Genomic DNA, 25,064 nt, shown 5'->3' on the forward strand with positions numbered 1-25,064 from the left:
AGGGAGCAATAGAATCAAGGAAGTGGGTAAGCATATTTCTGGAGTAAAAAGAAAAAGAAAAAATTTAAAAAGTAAGAAAAATAAAGAAAAAAGAAAATAAAATCAAGGAAAGATTTTTTTTGGGAGGTGAGGGGTGGTGGCAGGAGGTCTTACCACATAAAAGGACAAAAAAGAAAAGAGGCGAAAGAGACTATCTCTAGGAGTGAAGAAAAATGGGATAAAATTGTTGGTTCAGCAAACAATAGGATACAATTATTTAATTTCTCACTCCTTGTCTTAAAATACTTGTAAATACAATTTAAAGATAAATATAAGATTTATTTACTTGTAAATACTTGTAAATTTATTTACTTTAAAATACTTGTAAATACAATTTAAAGATAAATAAAATAATACAATTTATTTTAATATAATAAGAATAATACAATTAATTTCATTAATCTCGAAAGTTGGAATCCATGACAGAACATTTTGTAGCACTGATTTTTTTGCTTGATTATAACTACCTCTCAATCACTTTTTTTATTGCATGAGTATTTTAAGACAAGGAAGTGAGAAATTAAAATAATTGTATCCTATTATTTGTTACCTTAACTTGTTACCATAATTTCTTACTTGTAAAATATGATTTCAGACATTAACTTGCATTAGAGTTTTCATAAGAGATAATACTGAATACAGTTGCTTAAAAGTTTACATTTTAATAGCAATACAAATCTAAATGGGAAATCATACACTTTTGACATTTGTCACAAAGCTAGAAAGACTCAAAAAAGAAATTGTACTTACAATACAAGCTATTTTATATTTCTTAAGAGTGTTCTTCTTAACAGGTTGTTCTGTTGCTAAAGTCAGCATAGAGTCCATTGTCCTAGTAGCTTTCTAGACCTGTTTTATCAGAATACAATCATGCTCCTTCCTTCCTCTAGTCTGGCAAATAGAAACTGTACGAGTTATATATCTGTGCCTGACTTTTAAATGTTTAGGAAGATCACACCTCTTCAGTGATTGGGCAATCTGGAGAGGGGAAAAATGTTGTAATAACAATAGTGTGAAAAGATTAAAGTTCATTTCTAGTATATTGCAGACAGCTGTTCCTTTTTTCCTTATAACTTTCACTAAATACTAATATATAATGAGAATAATACAATCAATAAATTTTATTACAATCTGATCATGTGTTTTCTTTAAAAATAAGCCCAAACACAAAGCCTCGTCCCAGAAATTTCAGACTTTCTGTTTCTCTACAAACTTCATAGCAGCTGAAAATCAACATAGCAAAACATGTGCTTTGACTACAGTAGAAATTCTGAAACTCTATTGAACCAATATAAAGTATTTAGTTCTGTGATGATTATGTCTTGAATTTTGCAGTGTTTACAATATGACAAGTTTTTATACACATTAGCTCAAGTCAAACTTAACAATATCCCATATAAACATTTTATTCTTGTTTTTAGGTGAGCAAATTAAGGCTCCAGTTATTTAAATTATTATATATGACTTATTGCTCAGTTACTTATTTACTACATGCCAGAACTAGAACTGATACCCAAGACTTCACTCCCCAAATCCAAACAATTTTCACTATCAATTTAAATTCACTATTTTCTTATTTATCTAGACTGGGGCATCCTAGCATGTATGCTACAAGCTGAAAAGGGGCTAGAGTTTTGTGATTAAAGAAGCTAAATTAATAATAGTGTTGGCCAAAGAGAGTTTTAGCAAATAGTGAATGTTAAGCTCTTCTAGTTTCAGTGACCCTAAGCCAGTGATTCTTAAAGTGTGGTTCCATGGAACATGAGTTCTATGATAACCCTCTTGGTTAAATAAAGCTTGGGTACCCTTCTTTAATGAAAAGATTATCGAAATCCTGTAGACTGCAGTATACTCTTTAGAAAACACTACTCTAACTAAACTCTTCCAAACCTAAAAGCAGTGAGAAAAAAATATGAAAAGAATATATTGTAATATAAATACAACCACTGAGTCACTACTCTAACTAAACACGTCTAAATCTTGGTATTTAGCCATGATTTCTGAAAAATCATTTCTATGCTCTTTAAGTTATTAGAGTCCACTCAAAATCTGGGCTCAGTGCAGTGGCTCATGCCTACAATCCCAGCACTTTGAGAGGCCAAGGGGAAAGGATTGCTTGAGTCCAGGAGTTTGAGACCAGCCTGGGCAGCATAGGAAGATCCTGTCTCTACAACAACAAAAATTAGCCAGGCATGGTGGCACATGCCTATAGTCCCAGCTACTGGAGAGGCTGAGGCGTGAGGATTCCTTGAGGCCAGAGTTTGAGGCTGCAGTGAGCCATGACGGATATACAAACAAGTAGAGACAAATTTCAGACAAAGACAAGAGCAGGTACACTCAGGCAGAACAGACTCAAAACGCACTCAAAACCTGATCTTAACCAAATGCAAAGTGGATGTATAGGCGAGCCCTATTGCTTCCCTGGAAGTACCAGGCAAAAGGCTTAACAAGCCCAGATAGGAAAACAATAGGCTCCCGGCACACAATCTGGTTTCACCCTTTGAGCACATCCACCCCGATCTCTGTTATTTTCAGGGAGGGAGAGGGACATGAGGGACATGTGGTTTTTCACATGGGATAGCCCTCAGGAAAGTCCCCAGGAAAATCTCACCTGGCAGCTGCTGGGAATCTCCTGAAGACTATCTTGTCAGAAGCCAGTGGCTGATGAACAGAGCACCATCCCAGTGGCTCCTGGCTGGCTTGCCAAATTTGTTCCTGGATCAAACCAAGGGTGGGGTTGTTTATTTTCGCAGTCCAATAATGAGATGCAGATGAACTGAGAAAGAAGAGAGTTTATTTCTGCAACTGGACACAGGGTGGTAAAAATATCACCAGGCCAACTCAAAATTAAAAAATTATATATACCTTCCAAGCTCTGTGTCTAAATGTAAGTGTGTATTCATCTAAAGACATAAATGATTAATTTCTTCTAATCTATAACTAAGGTCTGAGTCTTGGAGACCTTCCTCTGGAGCCTCAGGAAATTTACTTAATCCACATGGGTCCAGGTGCCAGAGGTGATCACCCTTATTTTGTCTCCTGCTAAGTTATAGAGGTCTGGGGAGTTCCTTTAGGCCCTCAGTAAAACTTGTTTAATCCTAAATGGGTCCTGGTATGAGGAGTGTGAGCATTCCTTCATTATCTTGTCATGCTTCAAGGCCCAGGAAGGCCTGGGCAAGTATCTTGGTAGGCTTTTGTTACTTGTTCCAGCCTTTGTGTAAGGGCACTGGCTCTCTCAGCCTTTAATATTTAACCTACCTATTCAGTCAGTGCTGAAACAGTTGTTATGGAGGCCTGCCTGTTCTGCTTTTGTGAGCCCTGGCCTGCCACGTGATCACACCAATGCACTCCAGCCTGAGAGACAGAGAAATGCCCTGTATCAAAAAATAAAAAACAGCTAGGCGTGGTGGCTCACACCTGTAATGCCAACACATTGGGTAGCTGAGGCAGGAGGATTGCTTGAGTCCAAGAGTTCAAGACCAGCCTGGGCAACAAGGCAAAACCCTATCTCTACTAAAAATTCCAAAAATTATCCACGTGTGTCCTGTAGTCCCAGCTACTCAGGAGGCTGAAGTGTGTGGATCACTTAAGGCTAGGAAGTCGAGATCATGCCCCTGCACTCCAGCCTGGGCAACAAGAGTGAGACCCTGTCTCAAAAATACTTTAAAAAATGAAAAAATAAAAATAAATAAAAAATAAATCTGCAGCATGAGAGTCACGTTTCCTTTTTTGGCTTTGTGGGTTTTTTCCCTTGGTCCAGTATACCCCCCACTTCACCAGTTCCACCTATATTCGTAACCAGCAGAAGCATCAGCATTAGTTGTTGATACAGCGGAATTCATTTTAGAACTAGAAGATCCCATAAAGACAACCAAATCCAGGTTCTGTTTCTTTCCAGGAACCACATGGACTATCATGTGTTTAAAAACCAGAATAAAAAAAATTTGAATAATTTAGGCACCTAATTCTCCACACTGGATGAACTTAGAAGTACTTGGAGAAGTTTGGGGTTTTTTTTCTTTTGAATTTTTTATTGTTCTAATTCTGAAGCCCAGGCTCCACTTCAGTTTAATGATCTTCTGTAGTTTTGGCTAGGGCAGCAGTATTTTTCAAATATCCTGGCAGGGTCAAACCTGTAATCCCAGCACTTTGGAAGTCCAAGACAGGCAGATCACCTGGGATCAGGAGTTTGAAACCAGCCTAGCCAACATGGTGAAACCCCATATCTACTAAAAATACAAAAATTAGCCGGGCATGGTGGCAGATACCTCTAATCCCAGGTACCTGGGAGGCTGACGCATGAGAATCAGTTGAACCTGGGAGGTGGAAGTTTTGGTGACTTGAGATTATGCCACTGCACTCCAGCCTGGGCAACAGAGTGTGACTCTGTTTCTAAATAAATAAATAAATAAATAAAAATAAAAATATCCCTCCTAGTGATCTGATATGTAGCCCAGGACAGTCTAAACACTTTACATTCAAATTCTTTTCTGCAAACATTTGGTCATTATACTAATCAGACTTTCGAATTCTACAGATAAGGTCAGAGGACCACAAAAGGAACTTGGTCACTTATGAGAGAGTCTTTCAGTTAGTGATATCTCAGAAGTGAAACACCACCAGGTTCCTACTTCAGAGTATTTTGAATCATACTGATTTTTTAAAAACAAAGACCAAACCTAGGTCATAATTTGTCTCAAATTTAGGGGATTCCTAGGATCTGTGGTTTTTATCTGATCATTTGATATGTGCCTTCCATTTCTATGGGTTCTGATTGCTTACTTGCACTCATGGCAGTGCACCTACTCTGCCTTACCGCCAGTTCCTGGGAATCCTACTTTTCCTCCCTGCTGAGATGATTAGTTGTATGTGTCAACTTGACTAGTCCTTAGTATCCAGTTATTTAATCAAACACTAATCTAGGGTGATGTTGTGATGATATTTTTAGATGTGGTAACAACTACAATTAACTGGCTTTAAGAAAAGGAAATTGTCTTTAATAATGAGTGTGCCTCATCCAATCAGTTGAAATCCTTATGAGCAAAAACAGGCTTATCAGAGAAAAAATTCATTCTCAAAATAGTAGCATTAGCCTCAGTTGCCAGCCTGCCAGCCTGCCCTGTCCTACAGATTTTGGACATTCCCCCCCAACCGCAATCAGGTGAGCCTGGGCTTCAGAATTAGAAAAATTAAAAATTAGTGCAGCATACCTCCGACTCCACCAATTCCACCTGTAGGCCTAACCAGTGAAAGCATCAGCATTAGTTGTTGACCTTAACCTGGTTCTTTTGATCTAGGCTAAAGTCCAATGCACTATCCATTGCACCACAGAGCCTGCTCTTAACCTGGTTCTGACACTCCAACTGGCCTTTCAGATGCTCTTCCTAGTATTCTCCAAGATGTAACTTGATTCTATACCAGTTTTGTATACCAAGTGTATTAGTCCATTTTCACAGTGCTATAAAGAACTACCGGAGACTGGGTAATTTACAAACAAAAGGGCTTTAACTGACTCACAGTTCCACATGGCTGGAGAGGCCTCAGGAAACTGACAATCATGGCAGAAGGCAAAGGGGAAGTAAGAACCTTCTTCACATGGTGGCAGGAGAGAGAAGAGAATGTGTGCATAGGAGGTACTGTCAAACACTTATAAAACCATCCTATCCCATGAGAATTCACTATCATGAGAACAGCATGGGGGACACCACCCCCAGAATCCAATCACTTCCCTCCCTCGACATGTGGGAATTGCAATTCAAGATGAGATTTCGGTGGGGATACAAAGCCTAACCATATCACCAGGTACTACTGACTCTCACTCCATATCTTTACTAAGGTACTACTGACTCTCACTCCGTATCTTTACTAAGGTACTACTGACTCTCACTCCGTATCTTTACTAAGGTACTACTGACTCTCACTCTGTATCTTTACTAAGTGATTCCTTAGGTCCCACACTGCCAGAATTTCTCTTCTCTCTTCCTTCATCCTCATCCCTCATCCCCTTTCTTTTTTTAATTAAAAAAATTGTGGGTACATAGTAAGTGTATCCCCATCCCCTTTCAACCCTAAAAAATACACACAAAAATCCTAGATGGGGAAGTCAGGGGGCCTCTGATAAAGGCTTAGCTTGTAAGTGTCTGTCTCTATCACAAGTTAATTAATTCTGTACATTGAATTCTTCATTTTTAAGAATTATTAGAAATTATTAGATTATCTCTAAGTCACCAAATTTTGGATATTATAATAGAGACACATCCTAGTCCTTCAGGTCCTGAGATGAACAAACCTCAAAGAATCTACCTATGTAAAATATAAGTAGGTGTAGTGAAGACGGTTGGCATTGCCAAGTCCTTAGCCATATTTTCAGCTATAACAATTCCTCTAAATAAACTCTAAACCCCAACCTCTTTGGAGTCTTTCAACTTCTAGAAACTTATTCTTGGCTGGATGCAGTGGCTCACACCTGTAATCCCAGTACTTTGGAGGGCTGAGGCAGGAGGATTGCTTAAGGCCAGTTTGAGACCCACCAGGGTAACATAGTGAGACCCTGTCTCTATAAAAAATGAAAAATAAAAAATTATTCAAGAGTTGTGGTGGACGCCTGTAGTCCTAGCTGTTGCTATTCACTTGGGGTGTCTGACAAAATATTAAAGATACTAACTTTTAGGAAAAGTTATAGATTAATCTCAAACCTTTTGGAAGGCCAAAAGGTTTTACTGGGGCAGGTTGAAGGCAGGAGGTGGGCTGGTCTATTAAGTTAGGAAGAAAATAGGGACAAAGCTTTTCCCAGTTTAAGTCTGTTTACCCCACATCCCTGTGTCTCCACTCTAACTGTTTACTCATGTTAACTTTGTGCTGGATGCCTCTCTCAATGGGAGATCAAAGGGGAATTAGCTGTGAATCATGTTTACTCTGGGCCGGGAACCTAAAGCTTTTATCATTCCTATAACCACTCTTTTAACCATGTTAATTATCCACAAGTGTGTTAACTTAGAACCTCTGTTGTAACATCTTGAGAGAATAAATGTGTAATGGACAGAGGGTCTGGGTCAACTAGTTGCATTTCACCCTTGGAAAGCAGCCAACGGCCATCCCTAGCCCACTTGAAACACTGTAATGGTGTGAGAATGCATTCATTCATCCGTCATTGAGTCAGGGTCTGCAGGTCAGACTTCCACAGACTGTGTCCCATGTCTTACCTAGCTACTTGGGAGGCTGAGGTGGGAGAATGTAGGGAGGATTACTTGAGCCCAGGAGTTTGGGGTTGTAGTGAGCTATGATGGAACCACTCCATTCCATCATGAGCACCAGAGTAAGACAACCATCTAAACAAAAAGAAAGAAAGAAACATTCCTAACAGTTCACCTGATCAATGGATACAAGCCAAAACCACAACTTCAATGCAACTTAGACTTTGGAATAGATTGCCTATGTCACTTACATCTGAACCTACACATTCTAAGTTAACTGGACCTTGAAAGTGTTGCTATTCTTCTTCAACTTCAGAACAATCTGTACCTTCTTTTATTTTCTTCTTCAACTTCAAAACAACCTGTATCTTCTTGGTTCTGAAAGCTTCACTCTGAACATTTTAATGCTTAATGGCCTAGATCACTTGCATTCTGAGAGGCAGCTACCATTTCATCACCCATCAATGAAAACCGTAAACATTCCTCATGTTACAGAAGGTCCCAGTGTCCACAGAATTCCGGGAGCTTTTCTAAAATCACAGAAAACCCATTTGATGTTCTCTCAGAAAAGCCCCAGGGGCCTGCCAACACCAACTTCCTTAAGCCTCAGGAACCTGCCCTTCCTGGTTCCAGTGCTAGAGCTTGGGTGGTAGGTGGACAAGTTAGACTGCAAGAGCCCAGAGAAACTAATCATACTGAGGAGGGTGGTGGAGGTGAGCAGATACTAGGCTCAGGTCCAACAGCAAAAGGAAGAAGGGGTCCACGAAGGAAGGGAAGCCTCAAATAATAACATAAGAGCAGAGATAGATGGGCAGGTGACTAACTTCAGGGAGATCTAGTCATGAGGAGAAAGCAGAAAAATCTACAAGGAGATTAGCAAGCACACAAAGCAATCAGAAAGGTAACCAGGTAGGTGGTTGGTATAGGAAGGACAGAAGCTAATCCTCAGCAAGTGGAGATCTAACATCAAAGCTGAATTGAGGACTGGCTGTCTTGGTGATACTGGTGTTGGCAGTGCCAAACCAGGTCTGAGAGGCAATGGTACATACCAGGAGACAAGGCAAACACCTCAGCATGGAATAGAAAGCCCAAGTTCTTGGGACTGAAATATAAGTAAAAAGGCTAAGTGACTAGTCCAAACAATGACTATGGCAAAGTGGAATCAATGATCACAGATTGATACCGGTGTTTGCCAGTAACTATGTGTGTGACAAGATATTTTCTGACTAAATAAGTAAAAATCTCATTACTGATCAGCACAATGAACATCCATAATCAATTTGGAGATGAGGAACCTGATGTGAGGAATCCGTTGTGTAACAATTGTTTTCTACTGTACGATCAGCAACTCAGGTTGTCTCTGGGTCCTGGGAGACTGTTCCTCTTACTTTCCCTCAAGTATAGACATCTTCCCTAGTAGTGTCAGATTTCTAGGAGCCTTTCCTTGTCCATTTTGAAACTCAGAAATAATTTGATTTCCACACATTTTCCAGGTTTTCATAGGCTCTTCTCATTTTTAGTGTACTCATGAGGGCCTCATTTATGACCCAGATTCTAGAGATGTCTCCAGAAGAGACATTCTAAAACAACCATTCTGCCTGGGGTCTTTGAGGTGCCCGTCCATGAATCAGAAGGTACAGGCCATGTACCATTTACATCTCTGAAACCTGGCATGAATCAAGTTATTTCCCCAAACCTTTAAATTCCTCTCTGCCATGTCAGCTCCACAGTATCAGGGACTAGGTCAGTTTGGGCTTGCAGTTTTGTTCTAGTATTTAGCATGGTGGCCAACGCCTAGAATACATTCAATGAACACTTGCTGAATAAATTTTGTAATGGTTTCAGAAATAAAATTAGAAGTCTAAGCTACTACATACATAAATGGCCAGTAAACCCAATTATTGGAAATTATGATAACTTTCTTTGGTATAACTCTTTAGGTGGTCCGAATCTTTCTCTACATCCAGCATTGCAGAAATAGCTATTACCTCAAAGGAAGTCTTGCCCATAAAATAAAGGCACTTTGGATTTTTGTTGTTGTTGTTGTTGTTTTTAGATGGAGTCTCGCTCTGTCGCCAGGCTGGAGTGCCGTGGCGCGATCTCGGCTCACTGCAACCTCCACCTCCTGGGTTCAAGCTGGATGTTTTTATTCTACCCAAAGTAATGAGTAATAGCCAAGTACCACCAAGTACCATACTTTATGCCAGGTGTTAGGAAATGCAGGCATGTTTAGTTTCTGTATCTACTCTAAAGAGCTTTAGTCTAGTAAAGAAGTAGTCATTCTAAACCATAATATAGTGTAATATGTGCAATACTAGTGGTGCTAATAAAGTCCCAGGGAGAAAGAGGAGGAAATAGAAATTTTTCTACAGAAAGGGATTTAGAAAGATACTTGTGTGAGTTTGCTCAGACTGCTGTGAATAGCATAGTATAAACTGGGGTGATTTGAGTGTGAGCAAACCGAACACTGAGAATTCAGGCTTCTTGTTCCATTTGGCTGCAAGAAGGTTGGCAGCCAGCCAGAACTTTACCCACTTACTTGTAAGAGATTGGATGTATCTTCCTTGGTGATTCAGACCAGCTCAAGAGGAAAGAGCTGGTGATACTAACTTCTGGGATTCTCCAAGAAACAATGGCCCAGATGACACGATAACGATGCTCAAAGTTGACAAGCCCTGCCCAGCTGCTCAGAGTTTCCAGTTGGCTCTTTAGTCCCCCACTCTAAATCATAACAGGACAAGGACAGACTCCAGACAGCTGAAGAAAGCCTGTAACAAGGGAAATAGATACCACAATGAGTAAACAAGGGTTATTTGGAGATAACAAGAAAATATGCAGAGAAAAAAATCTTTAAAAAAAAACTATCATTCATATTGATAAATATAGAAGACTGAGCACAGTGGTTCACACCTGTAACCCTAATTTGGGAGGCTGAGGTGGGAGGATCACTGGATCCTGGGAGTTTGAGATACACTGGCAACATAGGGAGACCCTATCTTTATTAAAAAAAAAAGAAAAGAAAAATAAATTAGCCAGACATAATGGCACATGCCTGTAGTCCCAGCTACTCAGGAAACCGAGACAAGAGAATCACTTCAACTCAGAAGGTCAAGGCTGCAGTGAGCCATGCTCACACCACTGCACCCCAGTCTAGGCAACAGAGTGAGGCCCAGTCTCAAAAGAAAAAAAAAAAGCAAAACAAAACAAAAAGATATAAGAAAAAAATATATAAAACAGGCAAAAAAATGAAGCTTCAGAAAAAATAAAAATTTTTAGTTATCAGATACATGGTAGCAGAGATTAGGAATGTTATACAAGAGGTTCAGTCTATCAAATAATGCAGTCCTAGAAATACAGAACCAAAAACATGGAGGGAGAAATAACCAATGAAGTAATTCAAGGAGGTTTCCTAGAACTGAAGGTCATGAGTAACAAGACTGAGGGGCCCATTGTTTTCCTAGAATAATGGATAGAAAATAAACAGCCATCAAGGCACTTTGTAGCAAGATTTCAGAACACTGGGCAAAGCAGATTCCTGAGTTCTTATAAGAGAAAATAAGTTACATACACTATCTCAAGAATAGAAAGGGCTTAGCTTTTCAATATCCACAATATTAATGAAAGCAATAAGGGTGGACACGGTGGCTCATGCCTGTAATCTCAACACTTCAGGAGATCAAGGTGGGAGGATCACTGAAGCCCAGGAGATCGAGACCAGCCTATGCAACACAGCGAGACACCATCTCTACAAAAATAAATAAATAAATAAATTAGCCGGGCATGTGGCAAACATTTGTGGTCCCAGCTACTGGGGAGAGGGAAATGAGGGGGCTAAAGTGGGAGGATCGCTTGAGCTTGAGAGGTCAAGGCTGCAGTGAACTGTGATCACGCCACTGCACTCCAGCCTGGGTGACAGAGTGAGACCCTGTCTAAGAAACAAAATGCATCTTTTAATAATTAAATGATTTCAAGGTCATATACTAATAACCCAGCTAAAGGTTATGGGAATTCCTGAATTTCTTTTATAGATAGAGAAGAGGAAGGAAGAGGGTGAGGAGAGAAAGGCAGGAAGAAATGCAGGAAGGCAGGAAGAAATGCAGGAAGGCAGGAAGGAAGGAGAAGAAAAAACACAAACATGGGACAAATAACCTCCCTGAGTAAGCTCCCAACCCACAAGATAATCTTAAGTATTTATATATTTACATTTTTATGTTTTGAGACAGTGTCTCACTCAGTGACCCAGTCTGGGGTGCAGGGGCGTGGTCATGGCTCACTGCAGCCTTCCCTTCCCAGGCTCCATCGATCCTCTTTACTCAGCCTCCTGAGTAGCTGGGAATACAGCCTTGTGCTACCACACCCGGATAATTTTTTTTTTTTTTGAGATGGAATCTCACTCTGTAGCCCAGGCTGGAGTGCAGTGGCACAATCTCGACTCACTGCAACCTTCGCCTCCTGGGTCCTGGTTCAAGCAATTCTTCTACCTCAGCCTCCCTAGTGTGGGGATCGCTCCAGCATCGAGACCACTCAGTGTCTCCACCATAATGGAGCTTGAGCCCGGACACGTTTCCCACCCCCTGGAGGCAGTCGAGATCAGTGAAAGAGAGATTTAATAGAAGTTTGAGTTTGCAGAAGTCTATTTCTGGTCCACTGACCTAAAGGCTGGGTGAAGGCTGTGTGGTTTTACTAGGCATTGTTTCTTGAAGTACCTGCTCTGGGCTAGTTTTATGACTTTGTTTACCCTCTATTGATGGGTCCCGTGCTTGTTCCTGTGACTGCTATTTGCAAAGTTAATGGGTCTATCGCCTCTCTGATGACTTGCATAGATCATTAACATTTTAACTATAGGTTTCCTCACCCTGATAATGAGACCCACCTGCATGACTTGATTGTACCCATTGTGTGTTTTCCTGCTGCCTAAGCTTGTAGCCAGATGGCTTTCTCTTCCCTTTATTAAGATAATGGCATCTGTTCTGATAATTGAGATGGGACTAAGAATGCTTATATAAATGAAGTGGGGCAAAGAATGTTCCTGTAAATGAGGTAGGAAAAGATATATATACTAACTCTGTGTACAATAAAGTTGCTGGTTTTAGGCATTGCTAAATTGGGAATTGCCTGGCCAGTCCTCCAGACTCCAGCCTGTTCTGTCTTTTCTTTTCTTCCGTGCACTCTCTCTTCCAGGTATTGGGACCCTCTTGCAGGTCAAGAGACCCCGGCAGACGTGCCGTTCTCACCGGCCCCCGACATCTGGCGCCCAATGTGGGGCCTGGACACGAGAGATAAAGTGACGCTCAAAGGTATTTGGAGTGAAGGCTGCAGCAGTAAGTTTTGGTCAATTTATAATCTTGTATATAAGTTTTGATTTCAATTTAAGTGTTCAATCTGGAGTAAAACATGGGGCAACTAGAGTCTAAGGACAATAAAATGTTTACTCAGCTTTTACAGTCTATGATTAAGTCTCATGGTCATGATGTTAAACTGAAAACTGTGGAGGAATTTGTGCACATAGTTAGAGAAATTTGTCCTTGGGTACCTGAAGGTGGTGTATTGGATGAACCTACTTGGCATGTTATTGGGGAAAAAATTGAATACTTTTGCTTCTATAACAAAGAGTTACCTCAATCTGATGTTTTGCTTTTGGTTTGGTCTAAACTCCGTGGCTATGTTTGCCCTTCTCCCTCTTCTGCACCTCCTTGTACTTCTACAGCTGCTCTCTCCCCTGTGGTGCTACATAGGTATGCTGCATAACCTCCGGTGGCTCAGGAGGAAGAGTCAGAGCGACACTCGGTCGACTCTCATACCGAATACCAGCCTGATCCATTGGAAACTTTGAGGGAGGTTGTTGTTAATTCAGCCAGGACTCCCCATACTACTACACAATGGGTCCCTGGCCCGGTAACTTTTACTTTGCCTCCTGATCTTGCTCGACAGTTTCAGGATTTACTTTCGCTGTGCTTGTGTGCTGTCACTAATCAGCAGTGCTTTCCTGTAGTACAAGGAAATGAAATGGGTGCAGGAAGCTATTCTACTGGGAGTGTGCCCATAACTTAACGAGCCACAGATGCTGCTCCAATAACTCCCCTAACTCATGCTTTGTTATCTAATAAGAAAGGATTTGCTAATATAAATAGTGTGTTCCCTTCCCTTTTCCCTGTTATAAAAGTTGAAAATGCTCAGGGACAAATAGTCCGTAAATATCAGCCTATCCTACCTGAAACTTTAAAAGAATTAAAAGAGGCTGTTCCTCAATATAACCCTACTGCCCCTTATACTATTTCTCTATTAGAAGGTTTGGCAAAAGAAGCCTTACCTCCACATGATTGGGGCCGCCTTACAAAAGCTTGTCCCTCAGGTGGAGATTATCTCCTTTGGAGAACTAATTTTGGTAATCGTGCTTTTGATCAGGCACAAAGAAATCGTACTCATCAAATTCCAGTTTCTTTTGATATGCTTACTGGCAAAGGTCAGTTTGAAGATCTTAATTTACAAGCACAACTCCTCCAAGTAGCCTATGAGCAGATTAACACGTTAACCTTGCAGGCTTGGAGGCAGCTCCCGGCAACCGGGGTTAAGACTGAGAAGTTGGCAAAAATTAAGCAGGACCTGATGAGCCATATCAAGATTTTGTGTCCCGCCTTTTACAGGCAGTAGGCCGATTGGTTCAGGATGGAAAGGCTGGCACTTTGTTAGTTAAACAATTGGCATTTGAAAATGCTAATCCAGCCTGTCAAGCAGCCATACGGCCATGGAAGAAAAAAGGCGCTATCGCTGATTATATTCGGCTTTGTGCTGATATTGGGTCCTCTTATCAACAAGGGTTGGCTATGGCCACAGCTCAAGCTGGTATGTCTGTAGCTGCTTATGTTAAAAATCAAATGAGTAATGCTCACTATCAGCGCAGCAACCAAAAATGTTTTCAATGTGGTAATACCTCAAGAATAGAAATTAATTGCTATTGATTTAAAAGACTGTTTTTTTTTTTACCATACCTCTTGCCTGGCAAGACTGTAAAAGGTTTGTTTTTAGTATTCCATCTACTAATTATGAACAACCTTGGGATAGATATGTATGGATAGTGTTGCCTCAGGGCATGGCTAACAGCCCTACCCTTTGTCAGACTTTTGTTGCAAAGGCTATTCTTCCAGTCCGACAACAATATCCTGACATTCTTCTTATTCACTATATGGATGATAGTTTAATTGCTGTTTCGACTGATGTTCTTCTGCAATCCGCTTTTGTGCAATTGCAGAAATGTTTGACTAATGCTGGCTTTGTGGTTGCTCCAGAGAAAATCCAATCTTCTGCTCCTTATCTCTATTTAGGACGAGTAATTAATCACAAAAAATATCTTATGGAATTCCAAAATTAAATACCTCTCAATTAAAAACTCTCAATGATTTTCAGAAATTTTTAGGTGATTTAAATTGGATCAGACCTAGTCTCAAACTTACCACCGGAGACTTAAAACCCTTATTTAATATTCTAAAGGGACCTTCCAACCCTGATTCACCATGCCAGCTTACTCCTGAAGCCATGCAAACACTCCAGATTGTTCAAAAAGCCTTAACAGAACAAAAATTAAATAGGATTCAAGACTAGACACTCTGGAACTTTTGTGTGCTATGTACACAGTACACACCCACAGGTGTTTTCTGGCAGCAGGGGATATTAGAATGGCTACACTTCCCTGCTAGTTGTGGAAAGGTAGTGACTTCTTATTATGATTTAGTTGCAGCTTTAGTTGCTAAATGCAGGACTCGTGCCCTTGCTTTGTTTGAATATGAGCCTCCAGAAATTGTTCCTTATACAGGCCCTCAACAAACTTGGCTTTGGCAATTCTCAGAAACTTGGCAAATTGCTTTTGCTGGATTTCCAGGAAAATTAGTTGTCATCTTCCTGCTGATAAAAGTTTACAATTTTACACTCTTAATTCGCTCATTTTTCCTCAGATCTGTGTCAAGACACCTTTAACACAAGCACACCTGGCTTTCACAGACGGATCTTCATCTGTCATTGCTCTGGCTCAGTTAATAATCAAACTTTTTCTTTTCAGACTCAGGAAACCTCAGCTCAAAGAGTTGAACTCCTTGCAGTGCAATTTGTTTTATCTCATTGGAATGTTCCTCTTAACATTTACTCTGATAGCCAATATGCTGTTCAACTTGTTCAGCACTTGGAGACTACTCCCTTGTGCTCAACTGATTCCTCCTTTATCATTCACCTTTTAATCCCTCTGCAGGAATCTCTTCAACAGCGCTCTCATCCCTTTTTTATAGGTCACATTTGAGCTTATGCTAATCTGCCAGGACCTCTTAGTAAAGGAAATCAACAGGTTGATCTTCTCACTCATTCTATTTTTCCAGTGTTAACTCCTCTTCAACAGTCACAGGCATCTCATGCTTTGCATCATCAAAATGCTCGCAGTCTTTGTTTACAGTTTAAAATTACTTGAGAACAGACTCGACAAATTGTTAAACAATGCTCTGCTTGTCTTCCTCACTTGCCAGTTCCTTTTCATTATGGAGTTAATCCTCGAGGACTACAGAGTGGCCATGTATATCAAATGAATGTCACTCATTTTACACCTTTTGGTAAATTTCAATATATACATGTAACTATTGATACTTTTTCTCATTTTTTAGTGGCTTCTGCTCATACAGATAAAGCTGTTAAAGATCTTATAGCCCATTGCTTATTGGTCTTTTCTATTTTAGGCCCTCCTAAAATCCTTAAAACAGCTAATGCTCCTGCTTACACCAGCAAAGGATTTAATCATTTTTGCTTTCAGTTTCATATTCATCATAGTACAGGTATACCCTACAATCCACAAGGACAAGTAATTGTAGAACACGCTCATGCAACTTTGAATTTAACTGTACAAAAAAATAAAACAGGGGGAGTCAGGAGCTGATTTACATAAGACTCCTCATACTTGGCTTAGACATGCTCTATATATTTTAAATTCTTTGATTTTTGATGCAGAAGGACGTTCTGCTGCTGAGCATTTTTGGCACCCTAGTCCCAGAGCACAAGCTGAGGTGCTGTGGAAGGATGTCTTAACTAACAAGTGGAATGGACCTGATCCCGTCCTAATATGGGGGCGAGGACATGTTTGTGTTTTCCCTAGATCTGCTGAAAGCCTGTTGTGGGTACCAGAGCGGTTGATGAAACATGGACCTCCTGTCGATGGGAGAAACTGGAACCTTGATCCCAAGCTTCAAATAGCTGCATCTAACACCACCACCTCCACCTCTTTGACACCGCCGAATGAAAGCATCACCAGACACAGGACATCAACATCTTCCCTTGCCTACCTGGGGCCAGATGAAGCGTCTTTGCATTAAAGCAGCCCAACTTGTGAACTCACAGGGAATTTCAAAAACTTTGGCTGTAATGTTCATAGCCATGTTGGCTATTTTGACCTACAAATCATTTATGAACAGGCTTGCGTAGCCTCTCCTTATGGTATTCTATATGGGAATATATCTATAGATGAGGAAAGTGGACATTATTTTATAACTTGTCCCATCTATGTTCTTACTAACTGTATTGATTCAACTGTACTTCCTACTCCTGTTATTATGATTATCAGACTCCTTATGTTATGCTTCCCATTAATCTTACAGGTTCTTGGTAGGATGAACGCAGTATGCAAATTCTTCATCAAATTTGAGACCTCATAGTCCTTCCTAAATGCTTTATTGGTTTGCTTGTTGCTGGTATTTTGGCCATTGTTTCTGTGGTAGCTACTGCTGCTACAGCTGCTGTTAGTCTAGCTCACAGTGTGCAAACTGCTACCTATGTTAATCATTTGGCTCAAAATATTTCTGTCTCTATGGGTACTCAAATTGATATTGATAAAAAATTGGAAGCTAAACTTAATGTTTTGGAACAAACTGTTACCCTTTTGGGGGATAAAATGTACAATATGCAATCTCGCATGCTACTACGCTGTCATGTTGATTTTAAATATATTTGTGTTACCAATACACCTTACAATGACACTGAATGGGGTTGGCCTCTGGTCAAGACCCATTTGCAAGGTATCTGGAGTCATAATAACTTGTCCCTTGATGTTTTCAGGCTTCAACAACAAATTCATGCCATTGATTTTTCATGTCAGGATCTTCCACAGGATGATACTGTCGCCCGTGATATTGTTAACACTTTGTTTTCCTGGACCCATAGTTTTCACCTGCCGTCTTTTTCCAGCATTCTGGCCATTGGTGGCGGTGTTCTTCTGCTTGTCATTCTTCTGCCGTTTCTCTTTCATCTTGTGTTCTCCTCCCTCCAGCGTTTGCAGCTCAAAATATTTGAACTGCATTTAAAAAATATATGAGGGGGAGATGTGGGGATCGCTCCAGCGTCGAGACCACTCAGTGTCTCCACCATAATGGAGCTTGAGCCCGGACATGTTTCCCACCCCCTGGAGGCAGTCGAGATCAGTGAAAGAGAGATTTAATAGAAGTTTGAGTTTGCAGAAGTCTATTTCTGGTCCACTGACCTAAAGGCTGGGTGAAGGCTGTGTGGTTTTACTAGGCATTGTTTCTTGAAGTACCTGCTCTGGGCTAGTTTTATGACTTTGTTTACCCTCTATTGATGGGTCCTGTGCTTGTTCCTGTGACTGCTATTTGCAAAGTTAATGGGTCTATCGCCTCTCTGATGACTTGCATAGATCATTAACATTTTAACTATAGGTTTCCTCACCCTGATAATGAGACCCACCTGCATGACTTGATTGTACCCATTGTGTGTTTTCCTGCTGCCTAAGCTTGTAGCCGGATGGCTTTCTCTTCCCTTTATTAAGATAATGGCATCCGTTCTGATAATTGAGATGGGACTAAGAATGCTTAAGTAAATGAGGTGGGGCAAAGAATGTTCCTGTAAATGAGGTAGGAAAAGATATATATACTAACTCTGTGTACAATAAAGTTGCTGGTTTTAGGCATTGCTAAATTGGGAATTGCCTGGCCAGCCCTCCAGACTCCAGCCTGTTCTGTCTTTTCTTTTCTTCCACGCACTCTCTCTTCCAGGTATTGGGACCCTCTGGCAGGTCAAGAGACCCCGGCAGACGTGCCGTTCTCACCGGCCCCTGACACCCTAGTAGCTGGGATTATAGGCATGAGCCACCATGCCCAGCTAATTTTTGTATTTTTTAGTAGAGATGGGGTTTCATCATGTTGGCCAGTTTTGACCTCCTGACCTTGTGATCTGCCCACCTCAGGCTCCCAAAGTGCTGGAATTACAGGTGTGAGCCACCGCACCCAGCCAATTTTTTTATTTTTTGAGAAAAATACAGCTATTTGCTACCACACTTGGCTAATTTTTCTATTTTCTCAAAAAATTAGCTGGGTGTGATAGCGCATAGCTGTAGGGCATAGGGTTTCCCTATGTTGCCCAGGCTGGTCTCATACTCCTAGGCTCATGGGATCCTCCTGCCTTACCCTTCCAAAGTTCTGAGATTACATGCCTGAGCCACCATGCCCTGCCAAGGTAATCTTTTAATGACAGCAAAATCTGTGACCAATGTAATCAGAAAGTAGTTTTAAAATGAAAGGGCAGGGGAGAATGTTTACCATTGTTGGGGTCATGAATTATGCAGAACTAATTCCAGAATTTTGCCCTCAGGCCTAAGGAGATAGTCACTGAGGAAAGGGGCTGAAACACAGGTGTGCGAGCTGACAGCCTCATGTTTGGCCCTATGGAAAATGAGCAGGGAGGTCTCTTTGGCTTTTTCCCTCTGAATTTTAATCTAATATAAAGAAAAAAAAAATAAGGGAAGGAATGGGAAGATAAGGAACCTTTAATGATTTCTTTCTTTTTTTTTTTTTGAGATGGAGTTTTGCTCTTGTTGCCCAGGCTGGAGTGCAGTGGCATGATCTTGGCTCACTACAACCTCTGCCTCCTGGGTTCAAGCAATTCTCCTACCTCAGCCTCCTGAGTAGCTAGGATTACAGGCATTCACCACCATGCCTGGCTAATTTTGTATTTTAAGTGAAGACGGGCTTTTGCCATGTTGGACAGGCTGGTTTCAAACTCTTGACCTCAAGTGATCCAACCGCCTCGGCCTCCCAAAGTGCTGGGATTACAGGCGTGAGCCACCATGCTGGCCACCTTTAATGATTTCTTATATTTCTCTTGCTAATCCTCCTCCACCTACATTCTGGCTCAAGGGTATCCTTGGATTCAAATCTCATTTTCATAGCCACTGCTTCTAGTGAAGCATTGATGGGGGTAAAGTTTGTATGTAAAGTAGTCTGGCATTCCCTTGAGAGACTAATCAATATAAGAGATGTTCAAAAGTACAGGGCAGACTTTACCAGCTTCTCCCTCCCACAAACCAAAAGAGTGTTACATGAAAGAGCTTTTATTTAGAGAGTTAAGAGAATAGATTATGCTAGCCATGGTGGATCACGCCTGTAATCCCAGTACTTTGGGAGGCCAAAGGAGAGCAGATTACTTGAGGTCAGGGGTTCAAGACCTGCCAGGCCGTCATGGTGAAACCCTGTCTCTACTAAAAATACAAAATTTAGCCTGATGTGTTGGCATATGCTTGTAATTCCAGCTACTCGGGAGGCTGAGGTGGAAGGATTGTTTGAACCTGGGAGGCAGAGGTTGCAGTGAGCCGAGACTGTGCCACTGCACTTCAGCCTGGGCGATAGAGTGAGACATCAACTCAAAAAAAGAAAAAAGAGAGAGAATAGACTAAATATTGTCATGTTGCCCCACAATATAAATGGATGTTGGGCCACCACTGGCCTTCCAGATGTCTTGGACCCAATCCATTGTTTAGGAAAGGACTTACAATGTCCTTGGTCATGGAAAACCTGTGGGCAGCTTTCCACATACTTTCTGAAGGGATAGATCAAAGTCAGAGGTATGGGTGGCATTCTCTTGTTTATTTGTTCAATGAATATTTAGGAGAGTTTATTATGTGCCAAAGGAGTGAACAAAGAGACCCAAATTCCTGCCCACATAGATCTTACCTTCTCATGGCAGAAAGAATATAGACAATAAACAGAGTAGAAACTATCTTTAACTTGCTAGCCATACAGAAGTAGATGACAGACCAGAACTGCCTTCCAGGCTTTAGTCTGTCAATCGCTGATCTAAGACAGTGGAAGCACAGAGTTGCCACTTACTGAGATGGGAACAACTTTTGAGAGGAGCAGACTGGGGCAGGTGGCAGAGTAGATTAGCCAGAGTTCGGATAATCCACCTGGGTTGAGTTAGAAGCAGTGAGGATGGAGACCATCACCTCACAGCAATGGGAAGGTCCGTTTCAGTGATGGATTCCTTTCTTAAGAGAAGAATTAATTTTTATTCTTATTTTCATCGTACACCTGAAAGTTTATTTTACTGCCAGTTTGACTTCTATCTACAAATTTAAGTTTAGTGATTTCACAACCAAAAAAAGATCATGTTTTAAAGGTTACAAGTGCATTTACTTAATATTTCTTTCTCAACACCAAGCTTCACTTGTCATACCTTCTTCAATTCTTTTGACTGATTAAGCAAACCATATGCGACATGGAAGTCAGTATATCTTCTGTGTGTGTGCACACATGCATGTAATTTTATAGAAGAGAGGAAGCCATTGTTTAGAAAGAATGTGTTGGATTTTTTTTCAGTTTGTCAGTGGGAAAGGTCAAATAAAGCTATTTCTGTTGGTTTTGTTTTGGTTTTAACAGCATTCTGTTCTCACTGAGGCAGTCATATTTCCCTTGGGGAAATATTAGAAGTATTTCTAACTTGGAAAGAACATAATCTCATATTTCCAAATCATATCTAATATATTGATTCATTTATCAAATATATTTATATTCATCAAAAGTTAATATAATCAGAATCCCAAGGGAAGTCTTCTAGATATTTTTTAAATATCAGATATGAGGAAGATGTAATAACTATTATGATTCTTTGGATTTGTTTTTACTTAGAATTTTTTTCCTTTTTTTTTTTTTTTTTTTTTGTGTGTGTGTGTGTGTGTGTGTGTGTATAGATATATAACGAGATGCTATCTATATGAGATGATATATCTATATTAGTCCTTCTTTTGGGACTTTCAGAAACAAAAGCACACAATCTGAACTACTGTCAACATTTTATTTGTATGAGCCATTTAATATGCATAGAGTGGAAGGTATTTTGTGGCAAAATGAAGGAGGGAAAGTAAGAACAAGTCTCTTGAATTAAAGAAATTTGAATGTGAGTCTGTGGGAAATGGGAAGCCAAACAGGGTTTAGAGCAGAGTAACATGATGAAAAACATGCTTTAAGAATATGTGTTCAGTTCTGGAGAATGAAATCAACCTGAGTGGGGAGAGATGAAGGCAGAGGGGCCAGGTAGGTATAGCTGTCACATTTCTGATGAAAGGTAATAAAACTAGATCAAGGCAATGGAAACAGAAAATAAGAGTGGGTTTTAGAAATGTGAAGCCAGCACTTCTGAGCTCAGAGAATGATTCTAAACCCAAGTAACTAGGAAAAAAGTCAAGCCATTAGGAGAGAGAGGCGGGTGGTACCAGGATGGGAGGCTAGTTTTCTAGAAAGATGTTTGGATTTTAACTTAATGATACTGAGTTATTTATGAAACATGTATTGGAAATCTTCAGCATCAAAAGCAAAGAGAATACCTTCTAGGAGAGGAGTGAATTTAAAAAGTTTCTACTTAAAAAGATGTATATTACTTGTCTGGGTACACTGGCTCACTCCTCTAATCCCAGCACTAGGATTCTGAGGCAGAAGGATCCTTTGAAGCCAGGAGTTTGGGACCAGCCAGGGCAAGAGAGCAAGACTCCATCTCTGCAAAATTTTAAAACTTAGCTAAGCATGGTGATGGGTGCCTGTAGTTCCAGCTACTTGGGAGTCTGAAATGAGAGGATTGCTTAGGCCCAGAAGTTTGAGGCTGCAGTGAGCTGAGATCATGCCACTGCACTCCAGCCTGGCCAACAGAGTGAGATTTTCTTTCTTTCTCTCTCTCTCTCTCTCTCCATATATATATATATATAAAATATTTCCAGGCAGGGTTTCCCTCTGCTGCCCAGGCTGGTAGCAAATTCCTGGCCAAAAGCAATTCTCCCACCTCAGCCTCTCAAAAAGTATTACTTTATAATAAATGGTATAACAAGTCAAATATCTCTTTCATTTTTCTTAGGCAAACATTGTTGATACTTTGACATTATATTAGTTTTCCATGACTGCTATAGCAAATTACCACAAACTTAGTGGCTTAGAACAACACAAATGTGTTATTTTACTGTTCCAATGTTTATAAGTCCCATACAGATCTCATTAGGCTAAAAATCAAGGTGTCCACAAGGCTGGATTCCTTTCCAGAGGCTCTAGGGAAAAATCTGTTTTATTGTCTTTGGATTTCTTTTTACTAAGAATTATGTGTGTGTGTATATATATGTGTGTGTGTGTGTGTGTGTGTGTGTGTGTGTATTATATATGCATACTGTTTATCTGTTTCCAGCTTCTAGAAGCTGTCCACACATTCCTTAGCTAACAGCTACCTTCCACCACCTTCAAGGTCAGAAACCTTTGCATCTCTCTGGCCACTCTTCCCTAGCCACAACTCCTTCTAACCTTCCTCAAAAGATAAAAGATGGGTGGCCCAGTTCAAACAGAGAGCATGCATTTGCCTTCCTCATTTTTTCTGTTCTATTCATGAAAGACTGAGTATCTACTTTTCTTTGCCCACTGATTCAAATGCTAATCTCTTCCTGAAATGCCCTCACAGACTTACCCAGAAATAATGTTTTGCCTGCTAGCTGGGCACTCTTTAGCCAAATAAGTTCACACATGAAATTAACCATCACAGCAAGTTTGACCAAGTCCTGGGTAGTGAATCATTGCTCAGAGATGGCAGAAGGAGTGTGGGAGATGGTACTGGGATGTGGGGCTTCTCTTCACCAGAGACCAAAATGCTGGAAGTCAGATTTTTTTTTTTTTAGCTGGTAGAGTAGGAAGTAAAGTGAACTAACATAAGAACAGGAACTCCAAGGTCAGTGCTGGAGACGAGTACTGTAAATGGAATGGAGATGGCACGAAGACATGGAAGAGTCTGAGAAGCCCCTGTGTCAAGCTTGCTAAGTGACCTCAGTCTATGTATGTAGTATTTATGCACATATGCACATATACACATAAAAACATATAACCATACACAAAAACACACACAAGTGTGCACACACACATACTAACAAATGGACTCTGTTGTTAGCCTAGGTTCACATCCTGATACTGCTACTTTGTGTGCCAGTCCCTTAATCTCTTGAAACTTCAGTTTTACCATCTGCAAAACAGCTCATTCCTTTGGAAAGGAAAATGTGCTTAAAGGATCCACTCTAGTACCAAGGATAGAGTAAGTGACCTCTAAGAGGGAGCTCTTGGTCACTTAGGACTTTTTGTGGTGATTCCCTTACTCTGTTAGATGACTGGGCCCATCAACAGTTTCCATTATATAGTGGAACTATGATATAAATTAAAAGGTGGGAGACAATCCTTACTTCAGGGATAAGACCTTTAAAAGAGAAATTTAAGCTTTGTTTAATGCATACAGTTAAAGGGGAACTTATCCTGATAGATATGATGCTGGGAAGAATATCATTGGGAAGTCATTTAAGGTAACCCTACAAAGGAGCGTCATCTAACCAGCTCAGCATTTGTGTATGTGTTGGAGAGTGGGAGTAGGTGCAGGGGAGGCTGTATAGTAATGAGTATTGTGTGACCCTGTAAAACTTTTACCTTTAGGCCTGGTGCAGTGGCTCACACCTATAATCCCAGTGCTTTGGGAGGCTGAGGCAGGAGGATCACTTGAGCCCAGGAGTTTGAGAGCAGCCTGGAGAACACAGTGAGACCCAATCTCTAAAAAAATCATTTTTTTTAAATTAGCCAAGCGTGATGGCATGCACCGGTAGACCTAGCTATTCAGGAGTCTGAGGCAGGAGGATCCCTTGAACCCAGGGGTTCAAGATTACAGTGAGCTATAATGGCACCACTGCACCCCAGGCTTGGCAACAGAGAGAGGCCCTGTCTAAACCAAGCCAAAACAAAACAAAAAGCAGACAAAAGCAATATACCTTTGACCAAAAAGAGATCTGGCCTTTGCCCTTAACTTGGAATGTTACCCTTAATAGAAGTGTTTCTGTTTGATTGGAAGTCTTGGCTATCTTGGTTGTATCCAGCTAGCCTAACAATACGCTTTGGAATGAGGGGATTTGGTATGGGCATGAATACCTGTTTTGGCTTGCCTGGGATCTTGAAAGGCCAACAATGTGATTTGGTCTTGTGTGTGGTTGGGTTGTGAGGTATCAGCTTCACCTCTGGAGGGACTGGAAAACAGCTCAGCAATGTGGACAGTGAACCACACTTACATGATGGTGCCCAGTAAAATCTCTGGGCACCAAGGCTCAGGTAAGCCTCCCTGACTGGTAATATAATATCTCTATATATATCTCCACATGAAATATATGTATAATCCTATTGGTTCTGCTTCTCTGGAGAACCCTGCCTAATACAGTTGCCCTCTTTAAAACCACTGAACCCTGATCCCTTAGCCAATGGGATTTTTGTGATCTTAACCAATGAAATTTTCATTTCAGAACCCAGGTTATTTTTCAGTTTCAATGTTAGTTCATAGTTTTTTTTATTCATTCATTCATTTCTTCCAAACATGTTTATTAACCTCCTACCATAGGTGAGGCATTATACTAGAATTTGGAATAGAAAACCTGAAGATACAGATGCCCTTAAGTTACTTACATGCTGATGGCATATGCTGAGTGCTTTCCTACTCTCTACTCACATCCTCCAAAAGCCCTAAGCTGCT

General features: G+C 40.6%; 1 protein-coding gene across 3 annotated transcripts in view; it reads right to left on the reverse strand.

Annotated features, from left to right (window-relative positions):
* Positions 1-2,986, reverse strand: part of ENPP3 (ectonucleotide pyrophosphatase/phosphodiesterase 3) — a 93,661-nt gene extending 90,675 nt beyond the window's left edge. For 2 of the 3 annotated variants that reach the window (XM_012458302.3, XM_012458301.3), the window contains exon 1: positions 790-944. In XM_012458302.3, the coding sequence (XP_012313725.2) occupies positions 790-867 (78 nt within the window). In that variant the 5' untranslated portion in view covers positions 868-944. Of the gene's footprint in view, positions 1-789; positions 945-2,650 lie in introns of those variants that run through there. The other variant, XM_012458303.3, reaches the window with a different exon arrangement.
* Between the last annotated feature and the right edge of the window lie 22,078 nt (positions 2,987-25,064).

Source organism: Aotus nancymaae, unplaced genomic scaffold (genome assembly GCF_030222135.1).
Source record: "Aotus nancymaae isolate 86718 unplaced genomic scaffold, 86718_ANA_hifiasm-v0.15.2.pri h1tg000040l, whole genome shotgun sequence".
Lineage (NCBI taxonomy): Eukaryota > Metazoa > Chordata > Mammalia > Primates > Aotidae > Aotus > Aotus nancymaae.